At 45.8% G+C, this 23,380-nt stretch overlaps 2 protein-coding genes across 3 annotated transcripts in view; both read left to right on the top strand.

The window, feature by feature from the left end:
- The first annotated feature begins 194 nt into the window (after window positions 1–194).
- LINGO4 (leucine rich repeat and Ig domain containing 4) lies at window positions 195–5,720 on the top strand. The gene is made up of 2 exons (XM_007178077.3): window positions 195–871; window positions 3,275–5,720. The coding sequence occupies exons 1-2, from the start codon at window positions 672–674 to the stop codon at window positions 5,067–5,069; spliced, it is 1,995 nt and encodes a 664-aa protein (XP_007178139.2). The 5' UTR covers window positions 195–671; the 3' UTR covers window positions 5,070–5,720.
- A 7,440-nt stretch (window positions 5,721–13,160) lies between these two features.
- Window positions 13,161–23,380, top strand: part of TDRKH (tudor and KH domain containing) — a 29,723-nt gene continuing 19,503 nt past the window's right edge. For both annotated transcript variants that reach the window (XM_007178076.2, XM_007178074.2), the window contains exon 1: window positions 13,161–13,279. The gene's annotated coding sequence lies outside the window, so the exon portion shown is untranslated. The remainder of the gene's footprint in view (window positions 13,280–23,380) is intronic.

Here is a 23,380-nt window from a genome sequence, read left to right as displayed (position 1 = left end):
AAACAGCAGGTGGTCAGGACGGTTTTGTTTTTTTTTTTCCTCTCAGGGGAGGGTAAACATAAACCCTAACCTGTGCCATTCTTTATAAAATGACTTCAAAGGCAAGAGGCATTGCTGCTCTGCAATCTCATTCCCGCGTGAGGACCCAGGTTCCCAGCCCTGCCAGCCGTCAGCACTGTAAGAAGTCTGCACCCGCCCTGAGCTGTCCCCCACTGAGGCGTGGGAGCTGGTCCTCAGGAGCCCCCCACCGAAGCCGTCTCAGACTAAGCTCCACCGTGGGTGTTCTGGGCTGAGAACTTTCCCCACAAATGATACCCACAGGGAACATTTAGAATGAGAGGTTGCACAGAACTGCCCCGCATCTGGGAGACCGAAAGACAACCCTACGGAAAGTGCCTGGCCCCAGAGCTCCGCAGGGGGGAATCAGGATGCCCGAGAGACCCTGCGGAGCTGCCCAGCTGCTTCCGCCGCCGACCCCTCCACCCCTCGGGGCTCCGGGGCTCCGGAGCCTCCCTCTGCGCTCCCTCCCCTCCACTGCCATCCTGAAGTGGTGCCTGCTGCAGCCCTCCCTGGTTGCTTTATTTATTTATTTTGCACCAACAGGGTTGCTGCACACTCATTCTCGCCTGGTTTAAAAAGAGAGAGAGGAGGAAAAAAAAAAAAAAGGAGAAATGCTTCCTGGCTCTTCTCTCTACCTCGGTCTTGGCAGCAGCCGCTGCAGCAGCAACAGCAGCATCGGCAGGCGGGCAGGGGGACAGCGGGGAGAGAGGCGCACGGGGAGGTGCGGGGCAGAGGTGCAGCTCAAGCGGGACGGGCCCCCAGCCCTGCACAGATGCAGTGCCCAACTTGATGCCACCCTCCAGCTTCTCTGGTAAGTGCACCCACCTCCTGTCCCAGAGCTGCAGCTGCCATTCTCCATAACATTCTCAGAGACAAGGCCAGACCCGTCAAGGCTAGAGGGCCTGTGCCCACCCCAGGCCCAGCCAACCATCGATCCTGACCCCATAGGACTTTGATGGGAAAACTAAGATGGCCCAGGTTCTCCGGAGGGAAGGACTCCAAGGAGACCTCCCTCCATTTCCCGGGTGCTCTCTCTACCTCTGGGAGGGGTTTTCCTGCAATCCGTGTGGATATTCCAGAAATCTTACCTCCAAGAGCCCCCTCCCCGTGTAGGTCCCCATGCCTCACGCAGGTCTGCATTAAAGAGGATATCCAGGATCAGATGTGTCTCTGGACTGCCACATAGAGACAAGAAGAAGAAAGCTCCCTGTTCCTTGAGGGTGATGCCCCAGACCCCAGCCCATACAAGGAGAGAAAGTAGTGGTCCTGACACCTATCTCTTCCTGCAAAGTGGCCGGAAGCCAGTCCTGTAGCCGTGGAGATTGGCAAGGGAAGTTTATGATTACATTAGCGACCTTTAAAGAGAAGGGGCCAGGTCCCCAGCCCCTGGCCCAGCGGGCTTCGGAGACTAAGAGGACATTCACAGGAGTGGCAAGGAGGGAAGCTGGGTTACATGCTTCGCTGCACTTTTGCTGAATGCAGGAAAGAAGGATGAGCAGGAACTGCAGCAGTAGTGATAAAGAGCTAGCTGTCAGGTGGACTTCCCAGGGGAATGAGGGTGGCTGGGACATTTCTCTGCCTGGAGAACTCTTAGCATGCCATCCATACCTGCTAGGTTGGGATAGGGAACAGAGGGGTCTTCTCAGCAGCCTCTGCCGTGTCATTCTTTCTCACACCCAAGCCTCAGAATGGTGTCCTACATCCCTCTGCTCTTTGGGCCTCTTTCTTCAGTTTCTGAACTACTACCGTCCTCTGAAGTAGCTATAGCGTAGCCACCAGAACGATCCTTCTAGGAGAGGGTATAGAGTGGGAAATAAAGGGGAAGAAATCACACCATCTCTTAAACTGCCTCTCCTAAGTTCCACCTGGGAGAAAATGGGCCGTGGGGTAGAAAGCTGACCCTGTAGGGCCCAGAAAGCCTGAGGCCTGAAAGGTCAAAGGTGATTGGGATCTGCGGCTAGAAAGAAACCCAGGCCTGCCTCAGTTGGCTCTTGTCCTATCTCTGTAGCATCCCTTGCCAATTCCAATACCTCCCCTCCCTTGGGGTCCCGGTTGTCACTAAACAGGGTGAGTCTATGGGACCTCTTCTCCTCCATCACCTCAGTCAGGCTCCAGTGGTCATCCGCCTGATTTTGCCCAGGCCCCTGGCACCCAGAAACCACTTTAAGTTGACAGGCTGGGCACACAGCCTGTGCCCAGAGATCTGCTGTGCCAGCCAAGGGCTCCCTTGGTCCCCACCATAGCGTCTGGCCAGGCGCTGTCTCTCCTCACTTGTCTATGCCTCCCTGGCTCTCAGTCTGTCTCTTGTGTTTTTCTCAGGCAGCGGAGGCCAAAGGGGACAAGAGATCTCCCTCAGACTCACACACTGGGCTTGAATCAAAACACCATGAAGGAGGGGTATGAGAGAAGCCTAAGTCTGAGGACCAAGCAACAAAACTGGGGCATCTCTTGGGTCCCGCACACCCTAATGTCATCTATAGGGGAGGCGGGGTTGCCCTTGGGGTTCTTGTGAGGGATTCATGTACGCCCTGCATCCTGTGCCATATCTAATGTGCAGCTTGGCTGTCGTCCACAAGGTGTTCTGGGGAGATTGGATCTTGTTAGTCTGGGGCCTCAGGCCCTGGGCCAGGCTGGAGGAGGGCAGAGAGGCAATAAGTGGAGCCTGGGGGGCAGAGCTGAGGCCCACATGCTTCCCAGCCTTGGATGACTTAGTCAAGGTGATGCCTGTCTCCAATCAGGATCCAGGGATATGATCCCCCTTAAGCCGTAGACAAAGCTGTGGGTAGATAACCTGGGAGAAGGGTGAGCAGAGAGGCACAGAGCAGAGATCGGGAGAGCAGCTATCAAGGAGAAGGGATCTGAGGTATTTCTGGATCTCACAGATGTAGGGAAACTCAAAAGTTACTTCCCTGCTGCTTCCTGTCTCCCTCCCATAAAACTTTCCCCACCCGACTAGGGTTCCACAAGCTAGTAAGCACTTGGCCTGTTACCCAGGTTGGGAGCGGGAGGAAAGTAGAGAGTCCCCAAAGAGGAGCTCCAGAAGGTTCCAGGGAGGTGTGCACCAGATTTCCTCCCAGATCTGCACCCTAGCTGCTGGCCATGCTGGGATGGGTAGCTCAATATCTCTCTCTCCTCTAAGGAGGCCCAGGGAAGTCCAGGGTTCCCATCACCTGAAGCCACTTTCCAAAAAGGGCCATGTCATCGTCTATTCCAGGATTGAAGAAGGGATGGCTGCAGCCACTACTCCAAAGCAAGCCTGGCCCCCGTGGCCCCCCATCTTTTTCCTGCTCCTCCTGTCTGGGGGGAGCAGCGGCGGCTGCCCTGCTGTGTGTGACTGCACCTCCCAACCCCGGGCAGTGCTCTGTGCCCAGCGGCGGCTGGAGGTTGTACCAGGGGGACTCCCGCTGGACACCGAGCTCCTGGACCTGAGTGGGAACCGCCTATGGGGGCTTCAGCGGGGAATGCTCTCCCGCCTGGGCCTGCTCCGGGAACTGGACCTCAGCTACAACCAGCTGTCCACCCTCGAGCCAGGGGCCTTCCATGGTCTGCAGGGCCTGCTCACCCTGAGGCTGCAGGGCAACCGTCTGCGAATCATGGGCCCCGGGGTCTTCTCAGGCCTGTCTGCCCTCACGCTGCTGGACATCCGCCTCAACCAGATTGTCCTCTTCCTCGATGGAGCTTTCGGGGAGCTAGGCAGCCTCCAGCAGCTTGAGGCTGGGGACAACCACCTGGTGTTTGTGGCGCCGGGAGCCTTTGCTGGACTGGCCAAGCTGAGCACCCTCACCCTGGAGCGCTGCAACCTCAGCGCCGTGCCTGGCCCGGCCCTGGCCCGCCTCCCAGCGCTAGGGGCCCTAAGCCTCCGAGAATTAGATATTGGGAGGCTGCCGGGAGGGGCGCTGCGAGGGCTGGGGCGGCTAAAGGAGCTGGAGATCCATCACTGGCCATCTCTGGAGGCGCTGGAGCCTGGGAGCCTGACTGGGCTCAATCTCAGCAGCTTGGCCATCACCCGCTGCAACCTGAGCTCGGTGCCCTCCCAGGCGCTGCACCACCTGAGCTTCCTCAGGGTCCTGGATCTGTCTCAGAACCCCATCTCTGCCATCCCGGCCCGGGGGCTCAGCCCCCTGGTGCGGCTCCAGGAGCTCCGACTGTCAGGGGCATGCCTCACCTCCATCGCTGCCCACGCCTTCCATGGCTTGACTGCCTTCCACCTCCTAGACGTGGCGGATAACGCCCTGCAGACACTGGAGGAAACGGCCTTCCCTTCTCCAGACAAACTGGTCACCCTGAGGCTGTCTGGTAACCCCCTGACCTGTGACTGCCGCCTCGTCTGGCTGCTCCGGCTCCGCCGCCGCCTGGACTTTGGCATGTCCCCCCCTGCCTGTGCCGGCCCCCAGCACGTCCAGGGGAAGAGTCTGAGGGAGTTTTTAGACATCCTACCTCCAGGGCACTTCACTTGCCAACCAGCCCTGATCCGAAAGTCCGGGCCACGATGGGTCATTGCAGAGGAGGGGGGGCATGCTGTTTTCTCCTGCTCTGGAGATGGAGACCCAGCCCCCATCGTCTCCTGGATGAGGCCTCAGGGGGCTTGGCTGGGAAGGGCCGGGAGAGTAAGGGTCCTGGAGGATGGGACGCTGGAGATCCGCTCCGTGCAGCTACGGGATAGAGGGGCCTATGTCTGTGTGGTCAGCAATGTAGCTGGGAATGACTCCCTGAGGACCTGGCTGGAAGTAATCCAAGTTGAACCACCAAATAGCACTCTCTCTGACCCCAACATCACCATGCCAGGGATCCCAGGGCCCTTCTTGCTGGATAGCAGAGGCATAGCTATGGTGCTGGCAGTCGGCTTCCTCCCCTTCCTCACCTCAGTAACCCTGTGCTTTGGCCTCATTGCCCTCTGGAGCAAAGGCAAAGGCCGGGTCAAACATCACATGACCTTTGACTTTGTGGCACCCCGAACCTCTGGGGATAAGAACTCTGGGGGTAACCGGGTCACTGCCAAGCTCTTCTGACCTTTCCTTCCACACTGGGGACCCATCCAAGAGGGGAAGAGGACCAAGGCTGCTTGGACCAGAAGCTAGTCCCAAACAGCATAGATCTCGCACACCTCCTGCCTGCACCATGCCAGCAGCTAATGCTGCCTCCTCATAGCCTGCCTCCTTGTGCTTTTGCAGTTTGAGGATAGCACTGTCATCTCTTCCCTGAGGGTCCCGGGAAGCTGAAGATGTAGACCCTGTAGTCAGCCCAGTCCTCCCCACACCACATACAAAGCAGGAAATATAACCCTCCAGTCTGCTAGTCTAAGCTCCAGGCTTCCTTCACACCCACCTACACACACCTTCATAACCAATACCAATCGCCAACCACAGCCACAGATTACTTCAGAGATGGGGCTGGGAAGTGCCACTTGCTTCTTGGAGCCTCTGCTCCTCAACCAGGTGGTCTCTCTCTCTCTTGTCTGCTCTGTCCCCTCTCTAGGTGCAAAGAACTAGGGCCAATGACCTCAAGCTAAGGAGAAGAGGATGTGACAGGGGAGTGTGGGACGGGGAGGAGGACAGACTACACACTGGCACTGAGTGTGCATGAGCCCCACCACCTGCCTCTGTCTGTCACATCATTAAACCTGTTGCCAAAAGGCCATGACAGTAGCAGCCACAACTAAATGTGATCCCTGGAGTTTTCTTTAGTCTTTTCCACCCCTTATTTCTGTCAGATCTCCCCCTTCCTACCCTTTCTGCCTGCCCATGGAGCCTGTATCCTAATGGCCTTGCCTGAATCTAACGAGCCTGACAACCAGGGGTTTATGCAAAAGGTTGCCGGCCATGCCTGGAGAGATCAGCACTCCCGGCCCATTTCAGGGTCAATCCTTTCCCCTGTACTCTCCCTCTCTAGAGTTGGAGGAGAGATCCTCTGCCTTCCAAAGGATCCCTCTGCAGAAATGTCAACCCAGGGCACCCAGCTCCTTCCCTTCTTTCTCATTCTGGTTGGAATCTCCCTAACATTCCTGTATTGCAGATCCCTAGTGCCCTTGAAGGAAAGCAAGAGAACTCCTAGAAAATGACTAACAAAAGCAAGAATATGCAGCTGTCAAAGGAGAGAGACCCAGAACATAGCAGGACTAGGTTTGAAGGAACAAGGTGGGAGGGGCACTGCAAGCTGTAGTGAAAAGTGGAGGGGAGAAGGAGCAGCAGGAACTACCTGCCTTTCCACCGTCCTTCAGCAGCTTCCCCTGGTTCTGTGTTTAGTGCAGCCCCGCTGGGAAGCTGTCTCTGGATAGAGGTCGCTGTCTTATGGAGACCCCAGATGCAGAGGCGGAGTGGGAGGAGGAGATGCCGACTGCCTCTGAGTGTACTCCAAAGAGAGGGCAAAGCAGAGCTAGGAAACTAGAGATGCTGAGAGCTCAAGGGACAGGGCAGCAGCCTCAGCACCACCGGAAGGGGAGGAGTGAAGGGAGAGGAAAGGAGCAGGGAGGAGGGGCCGAGAAGTGGAGAGTCACGAGGTCCCTGGGAGCCTCTCTCTCTCTCTGCAGCAGCATCTGCACAGCGGCCTTAGTTCCCCTCCACCCTCAGGAGCCCCCACCCACCCCTCACCCAACAATATGCAAGCGTCATCAGCTTCCTAGCCATTCCTGCTGCCCTCGTCCTTCCTCTGAGGAGACTACACTCATTAGGAGATTCCCAGCCCTAACTGTCCCTGACAGGTGAGAGAGGCTGGCACCGTATGGGGGCAGCCAGACTTCACCAGCAGGCAAGCTCTTCGGTGGGGCAGAGGTGGGAATCTGGGGGCAGGGGGCTGTGGGCAGAGGTGAATGTGAGAGAGAACCCGGCAGTTTGGAGAGTGAGGCTGGAGGATCACACAATCTTGCGCATCCGGAGCCTCCAACCTTGCTCCCGGCACCGTGCACACACAATTCTCTTAGCATTGCAGCAACCTCCCCTCTCCAGTTTATTAGACAGCAGAAAGGTTTCCCTGGGGCACAGCCCTCTCCCTCATGTCTAAAATCTTCCATCAGTAGCTTGTGAGATTGGGACTTGTGGGGGTCAGGTGCTAGAGGTTCTCATACTAGTTGCCCACACTGCAATGCAGAAAAGGGCAGAAGCAGCAATGCTGTTCAGAGAAATCCACCCTGGGAAGCCCCCTGAGGCAGTGGGGAATGGATGACACGTGTCTGGATTGGGAGATGCTGCTGCCTGAGTCCCACAGCCGCCAGAGCAGCCCAATAGAAACAGAATGTGAGTCACTTATGTGATTTCAAGTTTTCTAGTATCCCATCAAAAAAGCAAAAGAAACAGATACAATTAATTTTAATACTCTATTTTATTTAACCCAGTGTACCCAAACTATGATCATTTCAACATGTTAGCTATATAAAAATGAGTAATGAAATATTTTACATTATTTTTTCATATTAGGTCTTTGAAACCTAGTGTATACTTTACACTTACAACACATTCCAATTTGATAACTAAATTCTCACCAGAAATATCTGATCTGTATTTAGGTTTCATAAAATTCACTGTTGAAAAAGTCAATTCACACGTCCAAGTTGTTCCAACCAAGTTGTTCCATATTAAAAGTTTTCCAATAACTAAATCAAGTATTGGTTTTAACATTTAAATTAATTGAAATTAAATAAATTTTAAATCTACTCCTCAGTCACACTAGCCATCTTTCAAGTGCTCAGTAGCCACATGTGGCCAGTGGCTACCATATTGGACAGCACAGCTCCAGACACTGTAACTCTGGGTGTAGACTAGGTCCTCCTCACCAGAGGTGGGCAAAGTGTCCCTCGAGAAGCACATTCAACCTAGAGGAAATGCCTGTGGGGTTCCCCAACTACCACCCCTTGCTCTCCTGACATGGCCTTTCCAGAACACCTTCAGGGAGGGACGCTAGTTACCGTAACAAGGTTACTGCAATGAGCACTTCCACAGCTTGTCCAATCATCAGAAAGCCAGCCCCTTACCCCATCTGCCTGAAAAGGCTGCCCTTAGCTCAGGGGTGTGTGTGTGTGTGTGGACAAGTGTGTGATGGCAACCAGGGACGCAGGCGGGTGGTATGTGTGCACGTGCAGGGATGTTATGGTCCAGGTCAGAGGCAATCCAATGGCAGCTCTCCCCTGGAGGGACAGTCGTGGAGATAGAAGAAAAATAACATTTATTCTATGTTAGTGGTTATATGTATGTTTTCTTATTTAATCCTCACATCAACCCTATAAGACAGGGAATCTTGGCTGATGGAACTAAAGGTCAAATAGATTAACTTGCTCGGGTACACAGAGCTGGTTAGTAAGGGAGCTGCTTCTGGACTCAGGGCTAACTCAAAATCCAAATGCTTTCCACCACCCTGCCATACTGCTCCAGTCACTGTCTGCTCTTATAACCCCCTTTCCCAGGGTCTCTCAGCTGCAGGAACTGACCTGTGAGAAAGGTAGAATCCAGGGGTCATCCTCAGCCCCACCCACTCCGAACAACTCTTTTAAGGGGAACTGGGGTCAGTTGTTGGTCCTCACCTTCCTTCAGTAACTCTAATGCACCTGATTCAGGAAGCTGAGGATTGGTTGTTAGTTTTTAATCTTTCTTCTCAGTTTCCCCCAGCATCCATCTCTCAGAGAGAGGCAGGAGGCTTTGGGTAGGACTTTTGCTCTAAGAAGTGAGTGTGGTGATGATTCAGGCCGGCGAGCATGTGAGATCAGAGGACTCCTGAGTCCTCTTCCTCCAAACTGCTTTGTAAAGGGGAGTTATGGAAGAAGACTTAGAGCTGGATGGTGGTGGCCAGAGAAGCTGAGGAGAATGTGTCTCTCCTAGGACACCCTGCCACAAGTCATCAATCTGATCGAAAGACGAAAGAGTAGCACCAGCATAATTTCTGATACTAAACCCACACTCCCAGTTGCTGGTTTCTGGTGAAGAGCCTTGAGTGACGGGGGAAGAAGGGGTGATTCCTACAACGGACAAAGGGAGTGTGCTGTTTTCCAAAACCTCAGATAGCTGAATATCATTTGAATGGTTTGCATGTTATCCAGGAAGGGAACTCTGTAAGCAGCCAAGGCTCTAGAACTAGGCTACTGTGTCTGAGAACCCCTCCCTGCCCAGCCCTTTAGCTAAAGTCTACTTTCCTGCTTTGGCTTACTGAGTGGAAACACCTGCCCACTGAACTCTCTGGACAACCCACACTTTATGTTAATCAGTTTCACCTACTGCCACCTGCACCTTGTTCGGAACACCCTTCAGGGAAACAGAACTGGACTCTTCAGAACAGGAGATGAGAATAAAGAAATCACAATTCACCCAATCCTAGTCTCTCACAACTCAATCTTTCAATCCTGGTTTGGGCTCTTAGAGGGGGAATGAGATGACAAATCCCAAATACACAGTGACTTGAGAGTGAGTTTGGAATCATCTCACCTAAAGTTATCCTTTCTACTCCCCAGTCTCCCTACCCAACCAATTAGAAATCCACCCTCCTTCAGAAAATTTCCAGGAAAAGTGATTACACCTGGCTTTTCACTGCTCTGATTAAGAAATTAATCCTGTGGTTTAATTTTTAATTTTAATCCCTCTTTTTGGACTTCCACTTCATTTCCTCTTCTTTGCTCACCAGCTCCCATTGGAGCTGGAAGATGATGAGCCCATAAAGTAGGCCTGTGCTTTTTATAGCAACAATGGACACTCTTCCTTAGGTCTGAACTACACTTTACCTTTTTAAAAGTAAAAGTAGCTATAGCAATCAAGGCACTCAAATACCTAGAAATAATCTTTAAAAAAATATGTAAATTTTACATGACAAAAACTTTAAAACACTACTGATGGGACATCAATGACTTACACATGTTTATAGGAAGATTCTATATCATAAATATAACAATTCTCCCTTATGTAATCTAAAAATATGTGATTCCCAAAAATAATATTAACAGTATACTCAGAAAGGAAATTGTGGTATATTCCCAGAATATAATACTACACAGTGATGAGAATGAATGGGATAAAACTATACACAATAATATAGCTGAATGTCACAAAAATAATGTTGAACAAAAGAAACCAGACACAAAAGAGTACTTACTGTGTGATTCTCTTTGTATAAAAAACAAAACAAGCAAAACTAGTTTCTGCTACTAGGAGTCAGAAGCAAGTTTACCCTTGAGGGGAGTAGTGACTGGGAAGGGATAATGTTCTGTTTTTTTGATCTGGGTGTTGGTTACACAAATGTGTTCCATTTTTGAAAATTCATCAACATGTATGCTTTTCATCTGTGCACTTTTCTGTGTATATATTGTACATCAATTTTAAAAATTGTGGTAAAAATAACACATAATGTACATCAATTTTAAAAAACAGTATGGTACTAGAACATGAATAGAGAGATCAATGGAACATGAAAAACCCAGAAATAGGCCCAAATACATGACAATTTGGATCTTATGAAAGGTAGCATTCAAAAACAATGGAGGAAATATGTGTTATTCAATAAGGGTTGGACAAGACAAAACTGGATCATTATTTCACACCTTAACACCAAAATAAATTCCAGGTGAATCAAATATTTTACATATGGGGCTTCCCTGGTGGTGCAGTGGTTGAGTATCTGCCTGCCAATGCAGGGGACATGGGTTCGAGCCCTGGTCTGGGAAGATCCCACATGCCGCGGAGCAACTGGGCCCGTGAGCCACAACTACTGAGCCTGCGCGTCTGGAGCCTGTGCTCCGCAACAAGAGAGGCCGCGATAGTGAGCGGCCCGCGCACCGCAATGAAGAGTGGCCCCCACTTGCCGCAACTAGAGAAAGCCCTCGCACAGAAACGAAGACCCAACACAGCCAAAGATAAAAATTAACTAATTAATTAATTTTTAAAAATTACATTGCAAAAATACACTATAAAAATATTTAAAGAAAACATAGGATAATTTTTTAATTATCTTAGGTCATAGGGCGCTTTTGTAAATATGAGACCCAGAAGTTATCAAAGAAAATGCTGACAAATTCAGCTACATAAAAATAAAAAATACTTGCATAACAAAAAAAGTCACCATGAAAGTAAAAAGACATAGGACAAACTGGGAAAGGGGGAAAATATTTTCAACTTATACATGAACAAAAGGCAAATATTAAAAGTCCTGACAACCAAATAGAAATATGAACAAAGTGTATGAACAATTTACAGAAAAATAGAAAGCAATTGGCACTTAAGCATATTAAAAGATGCTCAACCTTATAAGAGAAATGAAAATTTAAATTGCAATGAGATGCCATTTACACTATCAGATTGTCAAAAATCAAAAAGTTTGATAACAGGCTGTATAAGCTTGCTGATTGGTAAAAATTGAGAGAGAAGATTGGTAAAAATTGCATGGAAGGCAATTTGGCAATACTAACCAAAATCCTTTTCAAACATTGTTGGTGGAATGAAAATGAGAAAAATCTTTGTGGGAGAAAGAGAATTTGTGAAATTGTATCTATCCAAATGAAAAAACAATACACACACTTCTCAGACAGTGTTTGCAGCCCTAAGTATTTATTGTACAGATATATAAGAGCCAAACAAAATATACTTGGGTATCAGTATAATGTTAATGGGACTGATTGAATATATCTTAATACATCCCTCAGGCTTACCATGAAACTTAACTATTAGGCAGATATCTATGTGCTGCTATGGACAGATATCTAGACCATATAAAAAGAAATTGCAAAATAGTAATGTAAAACATGTTACCGACTTGGTAATACATATAAATATATTTAATGTATACATGTTTACTATAGAATATCTTGTGAAAAATCCACAAGAATCTGGTAAAACCGGTTGCTTCTTAGGGAAGACAGACCTTTTATTCCTTCGTAGAATGTGCATGTACTACTTACTCAAAACACATATATATTTTTCAGATTAACACAAAACGAAAAACTGAGGCCCACTGGCATCTCCTTAGCTGACCAGAGATATAATCTTGCATTCACTCAACAAACATTTACTGCGTGCGTATCATGCCCCAGGCATTGTGACAGAAGCTGGTGCGAAAGATCCCCGCATTACAAGGAGCGCTCAACCCCTGTCAAGGGTGAGCCCCTCGTGCGGGGAGGGGACTGGAGGCCGGGAGGGGCCAAGGGCCAGCTCGCGAGGCTCCCGGCGGCTCAGAGTCCGTAGCAGGGTCCAACCGTCTTAAACGGTCCAAGGACCCAGACGGCGGTTGGAATGCACTCTTCCAAAGCAAACCGCCGTCTGCAGGAACCCTCCCCTTTTCTCGCCCCCACAGAAACGGCCCGGTGGCTTGTGCCTTCGCGCCTGTTGCCCCGACCCGTCTCCCTTTAATCCCCAGGAAAGGGGGGGGGGGCCCTGATGACCGCCCTACCCACAGCTCCCTTACCACGGGGTGCTTCGAACTCGGGTCCCTCGCCATCCCTCCTGCTGCAGTGTCGGTGCTCCTCGTCTGTTCATTCCTCGACAGAGAAGTAGAGTGAGCCCCTCACTCTCTGCCGCGCAATTCCTTCCCCTTGGCTTTCTCTCCATCTCTACGAAGCCTATTTAATGTTTTCCCGCAAAAAAAATGTTTTCCGTGTCTCCTGAGTCCCTGTCACAGTATGGGGACCGATCGAGGCAAAAGATCTCAAATGAAACAAGTGGCGGAGCATCGCCCATCAGGAGGGGGCTGCCCCAATGGTCACTGGGTTGTGGGGTCGCACTGACTTTGTACAAAGGCACTAATTTTGTGCGAACGGTGATGCGGCTGAGTGATGCCACCCCCTCGCACCTTGGGAGCGCGGTTTTTCCCCACAGGCTTAGGACGTGGAAGCCTCATCGGTAATTGGCCTAGAGATTGGCAGGGAGTACTCCAGGAGCCTCTAATTGGCTGTTTAATACTCAGCAGGTGCAATCTCAATTAACGATGTGTGCTTTCCCTGGAGCCTATTGGCTGACCTGGTGGGCCGGCTTTGAATTCCATCCGGGTAATTGGGTACCAGCACGCAGCAACGCCGTCGCTCGGGGCAGCCCCCGTGAGGATTGGTTATGGGGGGGAAGACTGATTGGTCGGGCTGCGACCCGGGCATTGATTGGTGCGAGCGGGCTGCGGGGGCGGGGAAGTGACGGCTGAAGCTAGGACCGCGGGGTTCCGAGTGGCGTTGTGAGTGAGAGGAGACGACGGCCTCTGGGTTGAGGTGCGAGGCGGAGCGCGCGACGGCTGACTCGAGGAGCAGTGAAGGCGGGGACCGGGAGCGGAGGTTTGGGGAGTGGGGGAGGCTGGGCCAGGGGTGCCAGTGGCAACAAGGAGGCGGAAATGTGGGGTTAGGGAAGGGAGGCGCCCCCGGACGAGGAGAGGGTGTGGGGAAAGCTTTCCCCCACCCCGAGGCTAGTAACCGTATCCAGGGGAAATGCGCTCGTCCCAGGATTAAGCCACGACGGACCCTTGCACCAGTGCGGGAGGGTTTGCCCCAAGCCAATCACCATCAGTTTATCAGTTTGCCTTTTATTTTCCACAGCTTTTTCTTTAATTATCTCTGATAGGATGACTATTTACAGTCATCAGAGTAAGGGGGTTTTGTTTGTTTTTCCAGCTTCCCTCTTTAGTTCTTAATACAGATAGAATCGTGGGTTTTGGCTCAAGACTCCCGTGTCAAAGCTACTCTTTCCTCAGCTTGCGAGAAGTGGGTGGAGGCTTCTTTCACGCACTGCTTTAAAAATAAATGTAGCAAGGATGAGAAAATTGAATGAGCTGCTTCAGTTCAACAAGCCTATCACCATGTTTTAGGTACTTTGTAAGTTCTGGTTGTTAGGAGATACTGGAGTGATAGATCCTTGCCCCCATGGAGCTCACTTTGTGTTTTGAAATGCATATCAGATAGTTGTTAGCAACTGTTTAATACAAATGTCAGGAAACTTCAAAGTTAGCTTTTTCTGAAAAGCGTTGTCTAGCCATATTTCTCAACCTTGAAATGACCCACGTGTCTCCTCTTTACCTGGTTTCCCCAGGAGCTATGCTCTTAAGTTTTAGTCTCCTCTTCACATTCAATTTGCAGTAATAAAATCAAACATAAGCTAGCATTTGGTAGTATACAGTTATTCCCATTTCCATGATATTTCCCACTTTTATTTTTCTTAAGAGAAACTTAACAATATGAAAGGATATGTAAATTGTAAACAAAACTATACTTGATTAATATTAATCAGGTAGATTTTCTGTGAGACATCAGCTGATAACAAAATTAGCACAGACTTCATTTGTAATATTTGAAGAGGTGTTAGTAAAATTTAGGTTTTGGTTCAAATAGAATTCACCCGATAAATTCATCCTTGTCACGGACATTCATCTTCCTGCCACCCACACTCCCTCCACCACCAAATCATCAATATTCTATCTCAAATGCTACCATCTACTCAAATGAGAAACCTGGTAGCCAGCTCCTTGGCTCACCCTCTAACCTTTCCATAAATCAGTTGCTGGGTCTTGTGTGTTCTACCTTTGAAAACTCTGAACCGTCTGTCTTCTTCTTTCCATCTCTATCACTGACACCTGGACTAGCCTCTGAATTGGTCTCCCTACACCTGCTGTTGCTGCCTTCAGTTCATTCTCACTACAGACATAGCCATTAATCAAGAATTACAAGCAATGCATGTGTTATGAAGGGATGGTTGGTGTACTATGGAAACCAGTAGCAATGAAATCCAACTCAGTATAGCGGGTCATACTAGGGTCATTCTATCCTCTCTCTGAGATGGAGAGAAAAACATTTTGAGGTGTTCCAGGGACCCTTTGGAAAACCTCAAAGTTAGCTAGAGGTCAAATGAACTTTCTTTAGAATTTGATCTTTGCGAAGTTTGTCAGAAATATCAAAAAGTTTTAAAACACTTGGTCAAGTAGGATCATAGGTCACTGTGGAACAATACTTATTCACTGAATCAAAGTGACAAAGATCTCAAAGGCAAATACGGAAATGTATTTCCATTCCTCATACCTTCTTTTTCCTGAAAACACTCCTCTTTCCTTGTATACTGAAATGTTTCGCTTATTCTAGTAGCTTAAATTACGTATATTAATTAGAAATCTCAGCTCTTAAATCCCTAATTTTTAATGAAAACTAAGAAGTAAGCAATTATTAACTGTCTTTTACATTAGCATTCTGTAGATTAGCAAGCTTATAAATAATATTTATGGTTTCTAGAAAACACGTGCTTTTTTTATAGTAAGTGTCTTAGTGTGGCACCAAACATATTAAATAGTTTCAAATATCTTTAGTTTCTTTGTAAAAGGAAGTCTGTGTTCAGTGACTAATGCTTCAGTATCTCATTTTATTTGGGAGTTATCTATTCAGTAGACTTCCATCATTTAACTTAATTTAGCAAAACTCTAAAGTTTCAAATTATCAAAATCTAGAGAGTATTTTAAATAGACATTCCCAAACATAATTATTCCTAAAGAGTTTACCTAAAGTTCTTATCTCATTTACCTCTATTTTATTTACTTAAAAGTTTCATCATATCAAGTTATTTTCTTGCCAGCAAACTTTGCAACAGATATAATAAGGTCTTGTTTGATTTCCAGTAAACCTAGGTACAGTAAAGGTATTATACTTAATGTTGATGATTCTAAAGGTATATATTGTTAATTAAACCAACAAGCTTAAGCTAACTTTAATACCTGACATTAATTCAATACTGAATATTTCCCAGATTGTTACCGGAAAACTGGGTCCACCTCTTGGTGGCTGTCAAGCCAAAAAACACAACCAAGCCAAAGATCGGGAGAAGGAAGGATTTATTTCTTGCAGCAAGTAAGGAGAACACTGAGGATCTTTTCTAAAGCAGTGTCTCCCCAAATAGCAAAATTGGGGAAGTTTTAAGTAAGGGTACATGCATATTCATGAAGGGGTTTGGGTGGTTGAGAGTCCAAGCTTTAGCTGATTGATGTCAGGAGGGTCAGAAAAAGTCAACATCATCATCATCATCAACCAGATCATCCCTTGGTGCCAGTTGATCTGGTTGTTCAGTGCTTCAGGCTAATCTTTACCACTGAAACAGAACCAGGAGTCTTTACAACTGATATATTATCTTTGCCATCATTACTTCTCTTGCCTGATAAGTCATTGTTTCTGCATTCTTTTGTTCCCTTAAAATCATTAATTACTGAGACCTGTTCAATGACAAGCATTGTGGCCAGGCTTGGATCATGTAATGACTTGGGCCAAAAATGCCTTCTCTACTGTCAAGAAAACCATGCCCAGGGACCTCTTACCCTATCTGCTTACAAGATCATGTGAATCCGAAATTCCTTCCGGCCAGTTTCTTTTATATTTCTAAGTATTTATATAAGTGCTTAATTTTCTTTAAGCCAGTTAAGTAGAGTTCTTGTACAAATTAATTTTGGCAATACAACACATCTACAACACACATAGACACATAGAAAGAGACACCCCATAGTTTTCATTCCAAAATTTCAACCATGAATCAGGGACAAAAATATTAAACCCATCAGTAACAAGCTGTTGGATTCAAATTGGGTTTCTGGCACATGTAACAAATCAAAGTCACCTGTTTAGATGGCTAAACCTTTTTACTAATACTTATGGAGACACACTTAAGATTTTGTCATTGACAAGTCAAGTGCCAAATTACCTACACCCTTCCTGAAACTTGAATTTTATCTTTTTTTTTTTTTAATTGAAGTATAGTTGATTTACAATGTTGTGTTAGTTTCTGGTGTACTGCAAAGTGATTCAGCTATACATATGTACACATATTCTTTTTTCATATTTTCCATTATGGTTTATTACAGGATATTGAATATAGTTCCCTGTGCTATACAGTAGGACCTTGTTTATGTATTTTACATATAGTAGCTTGTATCTGCTAATCCCAAACTCCCAATTTATACTTCCACTACCTGCTTTCCCCTTTGGTAACCATAAGTTTGTTTTCGAAGTCTGAGTCTGTTTCTGTTTTGTAAATAAGCTCATTTGTGTCATATTTTAGATTCCACATATAAGTGATATTGTATGGTATTTGTCTTTCTCTTTCTGACTTACTTTACTTAGTATGATGATCTCTAGGTCCATCTATGTTGCTGCAAATAGCATTATTTCATTATTTTTTATGGCTGAGTAGTATTCCATTGTATATATGTACCACATCTTCATCCACTCATCTGTCGATGAACATTTAGGTTGTTTCTGTGTCTTGGCTATTGTGAATAGTGCTGCCTGTATCTTTTTGAAGTATGGTTTTCTCCTGATACATGTCCAGGAGTGGGATTGCTGGGTCATATAGTAGTTCTGTTTTTAGTTTTTTAGAAACCCCCATACTGTTCTCCATAGTGGTTATACCAATTTACATTTCCAGCAGCAGTATAGGAGGGTTCCCTTTTCTCCACACCCTCTCCAGCATTTATTGTTTGTAGACTTTTTGATGATAGCCATTCTGACCAGTGCGAGGTGATACTTCATTGTAGTTTTGATTTGCATTTCTCTAATAATTAACAATGTTGAGCATCTTTTCATGTGCCTTTTGGCCATCTGTATGTCTTTGGAGAAATGCCTATTTAGATCTTCTGCCCATTTTTTGATTGGGTTGTTTGTTTTTTTGATATTGAGCTGCATGAGCTGTTTGTAGTATAGTCTGAAGTTAGGGATCCTGATTCCTCCAGCTCCTTTTTCTTTCTTAGGATTGCTTTGGCTATTCGAGATCTTTTGTGTTTCCATACAAATTTAAAATAGTTTTGCTCTAGTGAAAAATGCCGTGGGTAATTTGATAGGGATTGCATTGAATCTGTAGATTGCTTTAGGTAGTATAGTCATTTTGACAATATTGATTTTTCCAATCCAAGAACATGGTATATTTTTCCATCTGGGTCATCTTTGATTTCTTTCATCAGCATCTTATAGTTTTCAGACTACAGGTCTTTTGCCTCCTTAGGTTTATTCCTAAGTATTTTATTCTTTTTGATGTGATGGTAAATGGGATTGTTTCCTCAATTTCTCTTTCTGATCTTTCATTACTAGTATATAGAAATGCAAGAGATTTCTGTGTATTAATTTTGTATCCTGCAACTTTACTGAATTCATTGATGAGCTCTAGTAGTTTTTGGGTAGCATCTTTAGGATTTTCTATGTATAGTATCATGGCATCTGCAAACAGTGACAGTTTTACTTCTTTTCCAATTTGGATTTCTTTTTTTTTTTAATGTTTTATTTATTTATTTATTTTTTACTTATTTTTGGCTGTGTTGGGTCTTCATTGCTGCATACGGGCTTTCTCTAGTTGAGGCGAGCAGGGGCTACTCTGCACTGTGGTGCGCAGGCTTCTCATTGCGGTGGCGTATCTTGTTGCAGAACACGGGCTCTAGGCTCATGGGCTTCAGTAGTTGTGGCACACGGGCTCAGTAGTTGTGGCTTTCGGGCTCTAGAGCACAGGCTCAGTAGTTGTGGTGCATGGGCTTAGTTGCTGCACGGCATGTGGGGTCCTCCTGGACAAGGGATCAAACCTGTGTCCCCTGCATTGGCAGTGGGTTCTTAACCACTGCACCACCAGGGAAGTCCCAAATTTGGATTTCTTTTATTTCTTTTTCTTCTCTGATTGCCATGGCTAGGACTTCCAGAACTATGTTGAATAAAAGTGGCAAGAGCGGACATCCCTTGTCTTGTTCCTGATCTTAGAGGAAATGCTTTCAGCTTTTCACCATTTAGTACGATGTTAGCTGTGGGTTTGTCACATATGGCCTTTATTATGTTGAGGTAGTTTCCCTCTATGCCCAGTTTCTGGAGAGTTTTTATCATAAATGGGTGTTTAATTTTATCAGAAGCTTTTTGTGCTTTTTTTTGAGATGATCATATGTTGGGTTTTTTTTTTAACATCTTTACTGGAGTATAATTGCTTTGCAATGGTGTTAGTTTCTGCTTTATAACAAAGTGAATCAGCTATACATATACATATATCCCCATATGTCCTCCCTCTTGGGTCTCCCTCCCATCCTCCCCATCGCACCCCTCTAGGTGGATCATATGGTTTTTAGTCTTCAATTTGTTAATGTGGTGTATCACACTGATCAGTTTGCAGATATTGAAAAATCCTTGCATCCCTGGAATAAATCCCACTTGATCATGGTGTATGGTCCTTTTAGTGTATTGTTGGATTCAGTTTGCTAGTATTTTGTTGAGGATTTTTGCATCTATGTTCATCAGTGATACTGGTCTGTCATTTTCTTTTTTTGTGGTATCTATGTCTGGCTTTGGTATCAGGGTGATGGTGGCCTCATAGAATGAGTTTGGAGTGTTCCTTCCTCTGCATTTTTTGGAATAGTTTCAGAAGGATAGGTGTTAACTCTACTTTAAATGTTTGATAGAATTTGCCTGTGAAGCCATGTGGTCCTGGACTTTGTTCATTGGAAGTTTTTAAATTACTGATTCAATTTCAGTACTGGTAGTTGGTCTGTTCATATTTTCTATTTCTTCCTGGTTCATTCTTGGAAGACTATACCTTTCTAAGAATTTGTCCATTTCTTCTAGGTTGTCCATTTATTGGCATATGATTGCTTGTAGTAGTCTCTTTTGATCCTTTGTATTTCTGTGGTGTCAGTTGTAACTTTTTTCATTTCTAATTTTATTGATTTGAGCGCTCTCCCTTTTTTTCTTGATGAGTCTGGCTAAAGGTTTATCGATTTTGTTTATCTTTTCGAAGAACCAGCTTTTAGTTTCTTTGATCTTTTCTGCTGTTCATCTCTCTTTCATTTATTTCTGCCCTGATTTTCATGATTTCTTTCCTTCTACTAACTTTGGGTTTTGTTTGTTCTTCTTTCTCTAGTTGCTAGGTGTAAGGTTAGGTTGTTCGAGATTTTTCTTGTTTCCTGAGGTAGGATTGTATTGCTATAAACTTCTGTCTTAGAACTGCTCTTGCTGTGTCCCATAGATTTTGGAGCATTGTGTTTTCATTTTCATTTGTCTCTAGGTATTTTTTGATTACCTCTTTGATTTCTTCAGTGATCCATTGGTTGTTTAGTAACATATTGTTTAACCTCCACTTGTTTGTTATTTACAGTTTTTTTTCTTGTAGCTGATTTCTAATCTCATAGTGTTGTGATTGTTGTGGTTGGAAAAGATGCTTGATTTGATTTCAGTTTTCTTAAATTTACTGGGGCTTGCTTTGTGGCCCAGTATGTGATCTATCCTGGAGAATGTTCCATGTACACTTGAGAAGAATGTGTATTCTGCTGCTTTCAGATGGAATGTTCTATAAATATCAATTAAGTCCATCTGATCTAATGTATCATTTAAGGCCTGTGTTTCCTTATTGATTTTCTGTCTGGATGATCTGTCTATTGATATAAGTGGGTTGTTAAAGTCCCCTACTATTATAGTATTACTGTCAATTTCTCCTTTTATGGCTCTTAGCATTTGCTTCATATATTGAGGGACTCTTATGTTGGGTGCATATATATTTACAATTGTTATATCTTCTCCTTGGATTGATCCCTTGATCATTATGTACTGTCCTTCTTTGTCTCTTGTAAGTCTTTATTTTAAAGTCTATTTTGTCTGATATGCATATTGGCTACTCCAGCTTTCTTTTGATTTCCATTTGCATGGAATACCCTTTTTCATCCCCTCACTTTCAGTCTGTACATGTCCCAAGATCTGAAGTGGGTCTGTTGTAGACAGCACATATACGGGTCTTGTGTTTGTATCCATTCAGCCAGTCTATGTCTTTTGGTTGGAGCATTTCATCCATTTACATTTAAAGTAGTTATTGATATGTTTGTTCTTATTGCCATTTTGTTAATTGTTTTGGATTTGTTTTTGTAGGTCTTTTTTCTTTCTTTCCTCTTTTGTTCTCCTCTCTTGTAATTTGATGACTTATCGTTAGTGTTGTGTTTGGATTGCTTTCTTGTGTGTGTGTGTGTGTGTGTGTGTGTGTGTCTATTGTAGATTATTGGTTTGTGGTTACCATAAGATTTTGATATAGCAGTCTATATATATATACAAGATTGTTTTAAGTTGCTGGTCTCTTAATTTCAAATGCATTTCCAATATCCTGCTTTTGTGCTTTCCTCTTCTCACGATTGCTGGTTTTGGTATCATATTTGTGTGTGGATGATTTCCTACCTTTACTGTATGTTTGCCTTTACCAGTGAGCTTTCCCATTCATAATTTTCTTGTTTCTAGTTGTGGCCTTTTCTTTTCCACCTAGAGAAGTTCCTTTAGCATTTGTTGTAAAGCTGGTTTGGTGGTGCTGAATTCTTTTAGCTTTTGCTTGTCTGTAAAGCTTCTGATTTCTCCAAATCTGAAAAGAGCCTTGCTGGGTGGAGTATTCTTGGTTGTAGGTTTTTCCTTTCATCACATTAAGTATATCGTGCCACTCCCTTCTGGCCTGCAAGGTTTCTGCTGAAAAATCAGCTGATAACCTTATGGGGATTCCCTTGTATGTTATGTGTTGCTTTTCTCTTGTTGGTTTTAATATTTTCTCTTTGTCTTTAATTTTTGTCAGTCTGGTTACTATGTGTCTTGGTGTGTTCCTCCTTGGGTTTATCCTATATGGGACTCTCTATGCTTCCTGGACTTGTGTGCTTCCTTTCCCATGTTAGGGAAGTTTTTGGTTATTATCTCTTCAAATATTTTCTCAGGCCCTCTCTCTCTTTTTTCTCCTTCTGGGACCCCTGTAATGTCAATGTTGGTGCATTTAACGTTGTCCCAGAGGTCTCTTAGACTGTCCTCATTTCTTTTCACTTTTTTTCTTGTTTCTGTTCTGTGGCAGTGATTTCCACCAATCTGTCTTCCAGCTCACTTATTCATTCTTCTGCCTCATTTATTCTGCTATTGATTCCTTCTAGTGTATTTTTCATTTCAGTTATTGTTCATCTCTGTTCTTTAAATTTTCTAGCTCTTTGTTAAACGTTTTATGTATCTTCTTGGTCTCTGCCTCCATTATTTTTCCAAGATTGTGGATCATCTTTACTATCATTACTCTCTTTTGTCTAACTTTCTGTGTTTGTGGCCTCCGTTCCTCAGGCTGCAGGATTATAGCTCCTCTTGCTTCTGGTGTCCGTCCCCTGGTGGGTGAGGTTGGTCCAGGGGCTTGTGCAGGCTTCCTGGTGGGAGGGACTGGTGCCTGCCCACTGTTGGGGGGAGCTGGGTCTTGTTCCTCTGGTGGGCAGGGCCATGTCAAGGAGTGCGTTTAGAGGTGGCTGTGGGATCAGGACGACTTCAGGCAGCCTATCTGCTGATGGGTGGGTCTGTGCTCCCATCCTGTTAGTTGTTTGGCCTGAGGTGTCCTAGCACTGGAGCCTGCAGGCTATTGGATGGGGCCAGGTTTCAATGCCAAAATGGTGACCTCTGGGAGAGTTCACAATGATGAATATTCTCTGGGGCTTCTGCCAACAGTGTCCTTGCCCCCACAGTCAGCCACAGCCAACCTCTGCCTCCCCAGGAGACCCTCCAAGACCCACAGGTAGGTCTGTCCCAGGCTCCTATGGAGTCACTGCTTTGCCCTGGGTCCCAGTGCATGTGAAACCTTGTGTGTGCCCTCCAAGAGTGTTGTCTCTGTTTCCCCCAGTCCTGTGGAGCTCCTGCACTCAAGCCCCACTGATGTAGCCAAATGCACTAGGGGCTCCTCCTCTTGATGCCAGACCCCCAGGCTGGGGAGCCTGACATGGGGCTCAGAACTCTCACTCCTGTGGGAGAACCTCTGCGATATAATTATTTTCCAGTTTGTGGGTTGCCCGCCTGGTGGGTATGGGATTTGATTATATCGCGAAAGCATCCCTTCTACCATCTCCTTGTGGCTGCTTCTTTGTCTTTGGATGTAGAATATCTTTTTGGTAGGTTTGAATCTTTTTTGTAGATGGTTGTTCAGCGGTTAGTTGTGATTTTGGTGTTCTTGTGAGATGAGGTAAGCTCAAGTCCCTTTGCTCCACCATCTTGTCTCCCCAACACCCTTTAGACTTTTTAATGATGGCCATTCTGCACAGTGTGAGGTAGTACATCATTGCAGTTTTGATTTGCGTGAAATTTGTGTTTTAAAAAGATGGTCCGGGGAATTCCCTGGTGGTCTGCTCTTCCATTGCGGGGGACCCCATTCAATCCCTGGTCAGGGAACTAAGATCCCACAAGCCACAGCAGCACGGCCAAAATAAGAAGAAAAAAAAAAAAAAAGATGGTCCAGATAAGAGTTCCTGGAGAAGATCAAATAGAATATTTGCATCTCAAAGGCATAGGAGGAGAAAGGCAAGTTCCTCCTAGGAGGACTTTGTTCCTTAAAGGCTAGATTTTTGTTTTTCAATACTTACAAGCCTCGGGACTTCCCTGGTGGTGCAGTGGTTAAGAATTCACCTGCCAGTGCAG

This window comes from Balaenoptera acutorostrata, chromosome 1, assembly GCF_949987535.1.
Source record: "Balaenoptera acutorostrata chromosome 1, mBalAcu1.1, whole genome shotgun sequence".
NCBI classification, from domain to species: Eukaryota; Metazoa; Chordata; class Mammalia; order Artiodactyla; family Balaenopteridae; genus Balaenoptera; species Balaenoptera acutorostrata.
This window is presented reverse-complemented; position numbering and strand designations above follow the sequence as displayed.